The following is a 13,791-nucleotide window of genomic DNA, read 5'->3' as shown; positions in this document are numbered from 1 at the left end:
ATATGATTAATTATGATTATTATAGGTGCCATGTTTTTTATGAATCTGCAAACTAAAACGCTATGCACTTACTGAAATTTGAACCCATAACGGGCCCGGTAAATTTCAGGCCAGTAAACCGTTGGAGCTGACCATGGATCACTGTATTGATTGACGCTATGTGGAATGATTGGAGGAACATTTCTGGAAAGGGGCCAAAATCTTCCTCTGCACTTACCTCTACTACGAAATAAACGGTTATCTTTAGAAAGGTTTCGGTATTAATACCAAAACTGATCTGCTATAAGTTACATTTTGAGTAACTCTCGAATTACCTCCTTCCAAATCCCATTTGTCAGTTAACTTGAGAGCACATAATGTTTGTGTTTTCCCAAGGGGGTAGTTCTTTTTGAGGAGCAAATTGATAGACCATTAGTTGTGATGTCTGACATTGCCAGGTTTGGTAATGGGCCTGCGGATCAGATGGGAGGGAGGGTCAGTTGTATATTTATTTAAAAAGAAATTTTAGTTCAACATGTGAGTGGTGCATGACATACCTGGTAAATCAGCTCCCGATATGGATGTATTTGCATTTGATGACATGTGAGATGTGTGAATATGATGATGCAGAGAATAGGTTAATATAGAGATGTAAATGAATGTATGTAGAGGCTTTTCCCTTTACCAAGGCCTTTCATTTTCCTGGAAACATTGAATAGGAATTGGATTAGTCATAAAGTGATAATAATAATAATTAATATGCAGAAAGTGAATGGTCTGTAATATGTTGAAATAATTTATTATATTAGTAATAATATTAATATTAATTAATATTAATATTATTAATATTAATATCTATATACATATAAAACAGTCCACCGGTAATGACGTATTGCGTGGCATAAGACATTGCAGGTGGGAATTTATTTCTAAGTTGTTGCAATGTGATGGAGATATTGTAAATGAGGGTGAATGATGATACCTGGAACATGACCTTCGTTGACCCGAACTGTTGGTGAGGGAAAAAGTAAAGGTTGCTTGCTTCTAAGCTGAAATGGGGGAGAAGTGGTGTGTACCACAATAACATGGAAAGGGTAGTGTTTCTGTCTTAAACCGCTCGAAACCAAAATATTAAATTGAGTGCAAACCAACACATGATACCTGCACCTGGGCACAGGCTGTGAGGAGCAGGGCAAAATTACAAATGAAAGGGGCGTAAATTTGTTGGTTGGTTAACTAATCTGGTGACTTCTATAACACAGATTAATAACCAGCATACAATGAGATGTAATTAAATTGGGTGCAAACAATGAGATATAATAAACACCATAACTTTATTCAAAAACCAAAACAATAAGTATTTATTTTTCAGGCCATAGCATAAGGCCAAACAGAAAACCAAAAAAGGAAAAACGTGTGTTTAAACCGACAAATAACGCGTGTGTTTAAAACGACAAATAATATAACCATAACTCAGAACACCAAGTTATTTATTGCAATACGCAGACCCGTTTCATGCTTTGCTCAGCCCAGCCTTATCTATCTCCTTAACTGTACCAGCAGGTGGGTCATCTTCTGAGTCAGACGATGTGACAATAAACCTGCAGTGCACGTTAATGATTGATATCAGAATGGTAGTTTATCAGGGAAACATGATAGTATATGTACATGAAGAAGCGTAAGTGTATGTATCAAATGATGACCCAACTTAGTTCTTACTTGCGACAGCTAGGTCGTTCCAATTCCTTTGCTGGAGTAGGGATTTCAATTGATCTCTTCACCCCCTTTGGAGTTGTGGATGATGGAATGGTTGATGCAGCCCCTCCCTTAGCAGCTGGACAGAAGGATCCGGTTCCAAACTCTCGGACAGCACAGATGCAGGCTCTTTTTCATCCAAGTAAACTTTTATGCAATTAAAACTTTCATATGTTCCATGCTCATAGTAGGAGTTGATCTTCAACAGCAAAACTTGGGCAGTAGTAAGAAGATTAGCGAGTGCATTTGGTAAGACGGTTGTGCAGGTCGCCTGTAGGTACGTGTAAACACAAATATGTTAGTAATTACCACATACATGTTATGTGCACATGCTGATATATCATTAAGTTACAGATGAAAGTTAAGAACTGAAAAATATACCGCATCTTGTCCACCCAACAGGGTTTTAGCGGTTTTCCCAGTCAGCTGCTCAGCTGTTTCATCAAAAAGTACCACAACGGTTTCAGTGCTCGAATCCCGAACATCAAACTGAATGCGGAACCTGCGAGACCATGTTTTAGGCAGTCTAATATGTTAACAAAGATAGTGTTTATTGTCATGCTATAATAACTCAAACAGGAAAATGGACAAAAAGGAACCTCGCAATTGGCTCGGGATCATTTTTGTCACACGATTCACACCAAAAGCCGCCATACTGTCTGGAAATGCTCTTCTTGGCCTCGCAAATACTACAGCAGCTATTTTTCATCCGTATGTTAGTGAGTTCCACTTTGCACTTAAAAACATCGGCCTAATAGTTTGCACATTAAGTAGGTTTTCCATAAATTATACATAATTAGGATGTAACAACCCAAACCAACCCGCGATTAAACCGTGTAAAATTACAAAAAAAAAAATTTGCTGAACTGCCACCTGGCGCGGCGCGCCATATAGGCCGCGCGGCGCGCCAAACCTGACTGTCCGGAAAGTCTTTAAATGCGAAAATGTTTGACTAGTTCCCGACGTATTTAGACAAAACGCTTTTAACCGCATGTTCAATATATGAAAACTAGCGCGTTCCATTAATAAAATTTAGTTTACGAAGCGGGGCCCACATTGACCCAAATTACCCTTTAAGTATCAAAATATAATTTTCGACCATAAGACTTTTAATCCAAAACAAAGCCGAGCATGGCGATTGGGGATACGCTACCCAATCCTAATAAATCCAAAAGCAAGCCTTCTACGCAAACTATGCAAGTCCTCTAATCCTCGCGCTTACCCGAGCCACCATCCGCATGCAATCTATAAAAAGAGTCAACAACGAGAGGGTAAGCTAATGCTTAGTGAATGATAATATACTACATACATATATATGTATAAAATGGACACGCCATAAAATAACAAATACCGCATACCGAGGCATCCATATAAGGCACTACACTAAGCATACCGTACGATCTCTAAGCAACGAGCTAAAGATACAACAACAATATAAGTTCACCAGCGACGATGTGAACAACGCCAAATAGCTACACCCGGAGGGTTAGCTACAACACAACAATACATTAATATATAACAATATAAACGAACAAGGTTAACACCTTAACCCAATACCGAGAACCAAATACCACAATGAAGATTGGCCGAACTACACGAGCCTTAGTAATCCGAAACCACACGAGATTACTATCTTCACAACATCGAGGTTGGCCGAACTACACGAGCCTTAGTAATCCGAAACCACACGAGATTACTACCTCAATAAGATGACCGAACTACAAGAGTCACCATGAATCCGAACTACATGAGATTCATTTCCACAATACAATAAGATGACCGAAACCACACGCGTCATCGTGAATCCGAATTCACTTCTCAATATTATACCCTTCGCCAATGGGGTTATATCAACCACATCACAACCACGTGTGATAATGTACACGCGAACGCGTACTTCGCCAAAGATGGTCAACCAAAACGCACAACCGTGCCAATTGGACTCATACAAAAGTCCATCAAATCCATCTATATGTGAAGTGAGCTCTATAGCCGAGAATCACTTCACCCGACCCGCACCCATCCTACACATACATATGCACATAGGATATTATCACTCACCTTGAAGTCTTGAAGAATGCTTCCAAGTAATCTGCAACTCATCAATGGAAAGTACCTATTCCATTATCACAAATTCAACAACACACTTAGATTGGATTTACAAACCAACCCAATTCGACACTTAGTGCAAATTTGACCCAAATGCACTACCAAGTACAAACCGCGCCCAAACTAACCGATAATCACTCACACAAGTGAGAATGGTCCTAATATGCCAAATAAACCCGAACTCAAGTGTTAAACACGTGTCATACCCATTTTGACACTTAAACCCTAATTTTGACCCATAAGGTCAAAATCTCACCATTTACAAGTTTTGACACCAAAACACATTTAACTTGGTTTTATACTTCAATTTAATCCATTTCAAGTTTTTAAACCTCATTAAATCGCCAAATGGGTCATAATCACCACCAAACCCTAATTTGACCCAAAGTCACAATTAGTCAACTAAATAACCTTAAATGGGTTTCAATACTTCCATAATCACTAACTTAAGTGATTAAACTCAATTTCAAGTCCTAAACATGGCCAATTAGTTCACCAACCCAAAATCCACCAACAATTAACAATAAACCCAATTACTAGCATCACTAAACCCATTTCATCATCTAAAAGGGTTTTTCATCAAACTAACTCAAACCCTAACTTGAATATCAAATCAAATAGATGAAATTCGGAGTTTGAGCTTACCAATACTATCACCGCGTAGCCAAGAACGAGAAGAACAACTTTAGAACCCGAGCTTTTGATCCAAACGGCCTCCTTCTTCTCCAAAATCCCAAATCTCTCTCTAGAATCTCTCTCTCTCTCTCTAGATAGTTGGGAGTGATGGATGGATGTGAAAATGATCCAAAACTGATCCAAACCAGCTAATATGGCTCACAAATCTGGCCCCAAGTGAAATTACCCAAATACCCTTCATTAAAACCAATTAAAACAAAGGATTCTGTCAGCGCCAAATGGCGCGACGCGCCCCAAACCCGCGCGGCGCGCGATCCTTCTGGAACAGTTTCTTTTGCATTTTAATTTATATACGATAAAACCCACACCCTTGAACACCATAATACACAAGTATACAAGATAAATATTCGGGTCTTACAACTCTCCCCCACTTAAACTCGATCACGTCCTCGTGATCCTCGTCACTTAACCAAACGGACCACACTCCACGGTCCTCAAACATACGTCCCAATCCGACTTTCCTAGGCAACTCTTCCCAATGAATCACCTCTATCAACTAAAATCATCACACGTGATTTAACAAATCACAATCCGATCACTAAAACCATGCTCAATCCCTCACATCGGGAAACTCAATCAATCTCGAACCGAGATATCAACCCTATAGTGTACCCTTTCCAAGTACAATGCTAAAAAAAAACAACCAAATATCGACCTAAGGTCAACAACCCGAAACGATGAAGACCGAACCAAACGAACTCTTACGGATTACACCAATCACTAAACATCCCTTGTAGTGCGCCATACGACCAATACACAACTACTGTAACATCATAATCCAACAGCTAGAACCGATAGCGCCCAAAACGACTATGGAAACGCAAAACCCAAGGTGTACGAAATCAACCATCGTCACACCCGTAACAAACATGTGAGCGAAACACGGCTATCGCCTCACTAATCCCACAACATGGTCCTCACGACCCCACCATCGACGTATAAAACAACCGATAGTTCCCGCAACATGGTCCTTACGACCCTACCATTGGTGTATCAAACAACCAATAGATCACACGACACGAAGGCTGGCCGAAAACACACGCGCCCTAGTGAATTCGAACTACACGCGACTCACTACCTTCACCACAACAACAATCGGGAATGGCCGAACTACACGCGCTATAGTGAATCCGAACTACACGAGAGTCACTATCCCGGAGGAATGACCGAACTACACGAGTCAATTGTGAATCCGAACTACACGAGACTCACTCCTCAATACAATGACCGAAACCACACGAGTCATTTGTGAATCCGAACTACACGAGATTCACTTCCACAACATCAAGGTTGGCCGAACTACACGAGCCTTAGTAATCCGAAACCACACGAGATTACTACCTCAATAAGATGACCGAACTACACGAGTCACCATGAATCCGAACTACACGAGATTCATTCCAATAAGATGACCGAACTACACGCGTCATCGTGAATCCGAAAACACACGCGATCCACAATCTCAACACAGGAATAGTACTCGCATTTCCCACCGGTACTCGCATTTCCCGATAGTGTTACACCATACCGACATAACACTACTCCCTTGATGAAGTCAGCGGACCCCGAAGGTCATGCTCCACCAATCACAACACCGGATGAAGTCAGCGGACCCGAAGATCATGCTTCACCGATATAACACCACGCTCATGATGAAGTCAGCGGACCCCGAAGGTCATGCTCCACCAATCACAACACCGGATGAAGTCAGCGGACCCGAAGATCATGCTTCACCGATATAACACCACGCTCACGATGAAGTCAGCGGACCCCGAAAGTCATGCTCCACCAATCACGTATTCCCATGATGAAGTCAGCGGACCCTAAAGATCATGCATCATCAAACAACCATACCATAATCGAGCAAGAACCACCTATACCAAACATAGGTACCAAACAATAATTCTCCACAAGAGAACCCGACACACACCTCCCTTAACTGGAGGATTTCACCTTGCTCGCCAAACACGTCCATTATCTCTCAACGAGATTTACCATGTTACCACCTCGGTGATGATTCAAATCCAAACCATAAGTACAATTTATCCGAAATTGTACTCTACCACAAATCGACCAAACCAGGTCTCGACAACATTTTCCGGATCTACCAAAAGCATCATCCGAAATCTCACACTAAAACTTCCTCGTGCGGGAGTGTAACTCCCCCACTTAGAACCACGTTCCATATCCACAACTCGTACAACCGTACAATGCTACCACAGGTAGACTTTACCAACAATTGGGCTCACACGACCCATTACCACATCTTGCTCCAACCTTGAGCACACGAAGGATTTTAACCAACCCTTAAACACTTTGTACGAAAAGTGTACCGCAACACAATCGGAGTCGAACACCACGCTAGTAGGTATAAAAGAGGCACCTAATGTCGCGTCATAAAGACCCCATTACCAACACACATCAAGATTTAAAACACTCGATCTCAAGGGTTCCAACCAACCGACGAACCTCATGATTCGTCACTTCAACATCAAAGAGAACACGCGCTTAACAACCAAACACCAAAACCATTTCCGTGGCTTGGTAGAAACGTTTCCCAAATACTAAGGAATGCTTGGTTGCACCAAGTCTTACGCCCTTCGCCCGTCAATCAATCATCAACATAGGGTACTTCCATTAGGAACGTCACCCATAGCATAACATGCACAACAAAGGCACGCAACTCAAACTCAAACGGCATTTAATAAATAATCAAAAGACATATTTATCAAAATTAAACGTACCTTAACGTCTCCTGGCCGCACCCGTCCCCGCTAACTTGGGACATTCCGACTTACGATGTCCTTCTTTTTGGCAATTGAAGCACACCATACCATCACCCTTTGGTACCGAACATTCCCAAGACTTGTGACCCCTCACGCCACAATTGTAACATCTAGCCGCACTAGAATCCGACATACCCGCTCGCGTACCACCCGTGCTCACACTCGGACCCTTAGCCCTCTTACTCGGAGCACCATAAGAAACGACCCTTCGCTCACTTGAAGGTTCACCCTTTTTCGATCGTGAATACGACTCGAAACCTCTAGCCAAGTCGAATAATTCCGAAAACAATTTCGCTTGACCCCGGCTAATTTTACTTTTCAAGTCATCATTCAAGGTCCGATAGAAATCTCCCATCAACAAACGATCATTCCCTAAATACTCCGGACAAAAACGAGCCTTCGCCATAAAGGTCGTCTTGAGAGTACTCAAATCCATAGATCCTTGTCGCAAATTTCGCAACTCATTACGCAATTCCCACAAATCGGTCGAAGTCCGGAACTCCTCGAAGAATTCCTCCTTAAAGTCGTCCCACGATAAAGCCATAAACGTCTCGCCACCGACAAGATCAATCTTACCATCCAACCAATCCCTTGCCCTACCCCGCAACAAACTCGTAGCGAGTCTCGTCTTTCTCTCGGGAGGGCAATCAATAGTACGAAAATACCCTTCGACGTCCGAAATCCAAGTTGTGCTTACTAAAGGATCCGGCTTTCCGTCATACATCGGGGGTTTAGTCCTCATGAAGCTCTTAAGATAACGCTCCATTTCACCACTACTTTGAAGTTCGGAATACCTCCTTTCCATTCTTTCTTCTAACGCACCCATTTGCTCCGCAACGGCGGCCGCAACCCTAGCGTTAAACTCCACGTCATTCGCTTTGGTCTCGTTTTGCGTCGTCATTCTAAAGAATGCAAAACGATTAGTCCACGAACGTGTAAAACCGTACGCACGACACAGCCCCATCTTGCTAAACACTCATCGCACATCACTTGTTAGACACGATTTGCACCTGTAATAAGGTTTGCAAGTTCTTATTACGTACACATGCCGCATCGACTCGTTAGTACAACGACCGTCTCGCTCGATGATATACACAAACACAACCAAAATTCTACGCGGTACAAACACACGCGAGAATTATTATCACCACACAACAACATATTAATAATATCCGCATTACTAATATAAACGTTAGTCAACCTATAGCCAAGGCACTAACCAAACCCATTCCGACCCGTAATCCTACAAGTCCCGCAACAATTTAAGCACACACAAGTCTAAGTCTAGGCACCTATCTCAAGTCACCTAAATCCCTTAGACCATGCTCTGATACCACTTGTAACAACCAAAACCAACCCGCGATTAAACTGTGTAAAATTACAAAAAAAAAAAATTTGCTGAACTGCCACCTGGCGCGGCGCGCCATATAGGCCGCGCGGCGCGCCAAACCTGACTGTCCGGAAAGTCTTTAAATGCGAAAATGTTTGACTAGTTCCCGACGTATTTAGACAAAACGCTTTTAACCGCATGTTCAATATATGAAAACTAGCGCGTTCCATTAATAAAATTTAGTTTACGAAGCGGGGCCCACATTGACCCATATTACCCTTTAAGTATCAAAATACAATTTTTGACCATAAGACTTTTAATCCAAAACAAAGCCGAGCATGGCGATTGGGGATACGCTACCCAATCCTAATAAATCTAAAAGCAAGCCTTCTACGCAAACTATGCAAGTCCTCTAATCCTCGCGCTTACCCGAGCCACCATCCGCATGCAATCTATAAAAAGAGTCAACAACGAGAGGGTAAGCTAATGCTTAGTGAATGATAATATACTACATACATATATATGTATAAAATGGACACGTCACAAAATAACAAATACCGCATACCGAGGCATCCATATAAGGCACTACACTAAGCATACCGTACGATCTCTAAGCAACGAGCTAAAGATACAACAACAATATAAGTTCACCAGCGACGATGTGAACAACGCCAAATAGCTACACCCGGAGGGTTAGCTACAACACAATAATACATTAATATATAACAATATAAACGAACAAGGTTAACACCTTAACCCAATACCGAGAACCAAATACCACAATGAAGATTGGCCGAACTACACGAGCCTTAGTAATCCGAAACCACACGAGATTACTATCTTCACAACATCGAGGTTGGCCGAACTACACGAGCCTTAGTAATCCGAAACCACACGAGATTACTACCTCAATAAGATGACCGAACTACACGAGTCACCATGAATCCGAACTACACGAGATTCATTTCCACAATACAATAAGATGACCGAAACCACACGCGTCATCGTGAATCCGAATACACACGCGATTCACTTCTCAATATTATACCCTTCGCCAATGGGGTTATATCAACCACATCACAACCACGTGTGATAATGTACACGCGAACGCGTACTTCGCCAAAGATGGTCAACCAAAACGCACAACCGTGCCAATTGGACTCATACAAAAGTCCATCAAATCCATCTATATGTGAAGTGAGCTCTATAGCCGAGAATCACTTCACCCGACCCGCACCCATCCTACACATACATATGCACATAGGATATTATCACTCACCTTGAAGTCTTGAAGAATGCTTCCAAGTAATCTGCAACTCGTCAATGGAAAGTACCTATTCCATTATCACAAATTCAACAACACACTTAGATTGGATTTACAAACCAACCCAATTCGACACTTAGTGCAAATTTGACCCAAATGCACTACCAAGTACAAACCGCGCCCAAACTAACCGATAATCACTCACACAAGTGAGAATGGTCCTAATATGCTAAATAAACCCGAACTCAAGTGTTAAACACGTGTCATACCCATTTTGACACTTAAACCCTAATTTTGACCCATAAGGTCAAAATCTCACCATTTATAAGTTTTGACACCAAAACACATTTAACTTGGTTTTATACTTCAACTTAATCCATTTCAAGTTTATAAACCTCATTAAATCTCCAAATGGGTCATAATCACCACCAAACCCTAATTTGACCCAAAGTCACAATTAGTCAACTAAATAACCTTAAATGGGTTTCAATACTTCCATAATCACTAACTTAAGTGATTAAACTCAATTTCAAGTCCTAAACATGGCCAATTAGTTCACCAACCCAAAATCCACCAACAATTAACAATAAACCCAATTACTAGCATCACTAAACCCATTTCATCATCTAAAAGGGTTTTTCATCAAACTAACTCAAACCCTAACTTGAATATCAAATCAAATAGATGAAATTCGGAGTTTGAGCTTACCAATACTATCACCGCATAGCCAAGAACGAGAGGAACAACTTTAGAACCCGAGCTTTTGACCCAAACGGCCTCCTTCTTCTCCAAAACCCCAAATCTCTCTCTAGAATCTCTCTCTCTCTCTCTAGATAGTTGGGAGTGATGGATGGATGTGAAAATGATCCAAAACTGATCCAAACCAGCTAATATGGCTCACAAATCCGGCCCCAAGTGAAATTACCCAAATACCCTTCATTAAAACCAATTAAAACAAAGGATTCTGTCAGCGCCAAATGGCGCGGCGCGCCCAAAACCCGCGCGGCGCGCGATCCTACTGGAACAGTTTCTTTTGCATTTTAATTTATATACGATAAAACCCACACCCTTGAACACCATAATACACAAGTATACAAGATAAATATTCGGGTCTTACATAGGAGCAGTCCAAAGATATGACGTAACTAATGTACATGTACTTACCACATTATTTTTCCCTCTGCGGGCCAGTCCCAGGAGATCAGCGATGGAACCTTCTATTGGGGCCGAGAATTTCCCTCTGGGAGCCAAATCTCCCGTGTCATCGGGAAACTGCATGCCACTGTAATGCAACAAATCATTACATGTGAGGAGGGACCAAGCTGCACAGCAAATTTTATATACCCAGTTAGAAAGCTTATACATACCTGATTTTCTTGATAAATTTAGCGAGAGTCAGTATCTGAGTGTCGTCAATTATCAGAGTGGCCGACGTGCTCGAAAGAGATGTGCCACCTGCAGATGCAAGGGGACAACGGTTAGAGGGGCTGGCTGTGTAAACGGGAATGCATAAGGGGAAAGTAATAAGCCATACCATAGTAGTCCTTTCTAGCAGCGACTGAGGATAAAATGATGTTGTATTGTGCAGGTGCAGCGGGTTTCATAGCAAGGAAAGAGTCACCTAATTTCCCCCACAGTGTGACCCGAACTCTCCGACGCCTTACACAAAAACCAAAAAAAAAAGGTGGGTTAGAGGAAACAGATGAAATGTCCCGTTCATATTGATTATAAACGTTTCATATTAATTGATTTCGTTGCGAGGTTTTGACCTCTATATGAGACGTTTTTCAAAGGCTGCATTCGATTTTAAAATAAACCATAACTTTTAAAATATTACGACAATTATCAACTAATGAAAATCTAAAATATAGCGTTTTCACACGACCATTACATAATGGTTTACAATAATATTACACATCAATATATGCCTTCGAATGCAGGTTTTAAACAATATTATACAAGCATGGACTCCAAATCTTGTCATTAATTTAGTATGCAACATCGAAAGCTCTTAACAATCACCTGAGAATAAACATGCTTAAAACGTCAACCAAAAATGTTGGTGAGTTATAGGTTTAACCTATATATTTATCCATTTGTAATAATAGACCACAAGATTTCATTTCTCATAAATACACATCTCGTATCAGGCATTTCGCAAACTGCATAGAGATAAAAATCATTCATATGGTGAACACCTGGTAACCGACCTTAACAAGATGCATATAGAATATCCCCTATCATTCCGAGACTTCCTTCGGACATGATAAATTCGAAGTACTAAAGCATCCGCTACTTTGGATGGGGCTTGTTGGGCCCAATAGATCTATCTTTAAGATTCGCGTCAATTAGGGTGTCTGTTCCCTAATTCTTAGATTACCAGACTAAAAAGGGGCATATTCGGTTTAATAATTCAACCATAGAATGTAGTTTCACGTACTTGTGTCTATTTTGTAAAACATTTATAAAACTGCATGTATTCTCATCCTAAAAATATTAGATTTAAAAAATGGGACTATAACTCACTTTCACAGATTTTTCCTTCGTTGGAAATAAGACTTGGCCACTGTTCGATTCACGAACCTATAACAAATGTGTACATATATATCAAAGTATGATTGAAATATATTCACAACATTTTTTATTACGTTTTTATGATTTAAGTTTGTTAAGCTAGCAGTCCTCGTTAGTAACCTATAACTAGTTGTCCACAGTTAGATGTACAGAAATAAATCAATATATATTATCTTGAATCAATCCACGACCCAGTGTATACATATCTCAGGCTAGATCACAACTCAAAGTATATATATTTTTGGAATCAACCTCAACCCTATATGGCGAACTCGAACATTACAGCATATAGAGTGTCTATGGTTGTTCCAAATAATATATATAGATGGGTCGATATGATATGTCAAAACATTGTATACGTGTCTATGGTATCCCAAGATTACATAATATATATTAGAATACATGTATAATACAATATAAGTTAGCTAGGATATGATTAGTGTAGATTTGTTATAAAATTTTCGTAGCTACAACAAGTAAAATTTTCCAATTTTGTTTTACCCATAACTTCTTCGTTTTAAATCCGTTTTGAGTGATTCAAGTTGCTATGGTTTCATAATGAACTGTAATTTATGAAACTAAACAGAAAAAGTATAAGTTTATAGTTTAAAATACAGGTTACAAGTCATTTACTAAAGAGGTAGTCATTTCCGTCTAAAGAACGACATTTTGATGACCATTTTGAAAAACATACTTTCACTTTGTGTTTAACCATGATTTTTGGATATAGTATCATGTTCATATATAATATTATTTTTACAAAAAACAAACTTCCAATTCAAAGATTAAGATAGTTTTTATTTTTCTAACCCAAAACAGCCCCCGGTTTCACTACGACGGCGTATGTCCGGTTTTACGGTGTTCTTCATGTTTCCAGGTTTTAAATCATTAAGTTAGCATATCATATAGGTATAGAACATGTGTTTAGTTGATTTTAAAAGTAAATTTATAAGGATTAACTTTGTTTGCGAAAAAGTTTAGAATTAACTAAACTATGTTCTAGTGATTACATGTTCAAATCTTCGAATAAGATAGTTTTATATATATGAATCGAATGATGTTATGAACATCATTTCTACCTTAAGTTTAGTAGGTAAATCTACTGGAAGTGACAAAAATTGATCTAGCTTCAAAGGATTCTTGGATGGCTTGAAAGTTCTTGAGATAGAATCATGACACTAAAACAAGTTCAAGTAAGATTTCCACTCGAAATAAGATTGTTATAATTATAGAAATTGAATCAAAGTTTGAATATGAGTATTATCTTGAATTAGAAAGATAACCTACTATAAGTAACA

At 40.0% G+C, this 13,791-nt stretch overlaps 1 protein-coding gene across 1 annotated transcript in view; it reads right to left on the bottom strand.

Annotated features, from left to right (window-relative positions):
- Positions 1 to 1,492: 1,492 nt before the first annotated feature.
- Positions 1,493 to 13,791, bottom strand: part of LOC139853524 (replication factor A protein 1-like) — a 42,410-nt gene continuing 30,111 nt past the window's right edge. The window contains exons 4-11 of the mRNA XM_071842915.1: positions 11,454 to 11,578; positions 11,287 to 11,410; positions 11,084 to 11,201; positions 2,334 to 2,485; positions 2,116 to 2,236; positions 1,941 to 2,005; positions 1,699 to 1,863; positions 1,493 to 1,580 (exon numbers count right to left, since the gene is read on the bottom strand). Coding sequence (XP_071699016.1) covers positions 1,493 to 1,580; positions 1,699 to 1,863; positions 1,941 to 2,005; positions 2,116 to 2,236; positions 2,334 to 2,485; positions 11,084 to 11,201; positions 11,287 to 11,410; positions 11,454 to 11,578 — 958 coding nt within the window. The remainder of the gene's footprint in view (positions 1,581 to 1,698; positions 1,864 to 1,940; positions 2,006 to 2,115; positions 2,237 to 2,333; positions 2,486 to 11,083; positions 11,202 to 11,286; positions 11,411 to 11,453; positions 11,579 to 13,791) is intronic.

The sequence above is a fragment of the Rutidosis leptorrhynchoides genome, chromosome 6 (genome assembly GCF_046630445.1).
Source record: "Rutidosis leptorrhynchoides isolate AG116_Rl617_1_P2 chromosome 6, CSIRO_AGI_Rlap_v1, whole genome shotgun sequence".
Lineage (NCBI taxonomy): Eukaryota > Viridiplantae > Streptophyta > Magnoliopsida > Asterales > Asteraceae > Rutidosis > Rutidosis leptorrhynchoides.
Note: the sequence above shows the minus strand (reverse complement) of the source record. Positions and strands in the feature narration are given on the sequence as shown.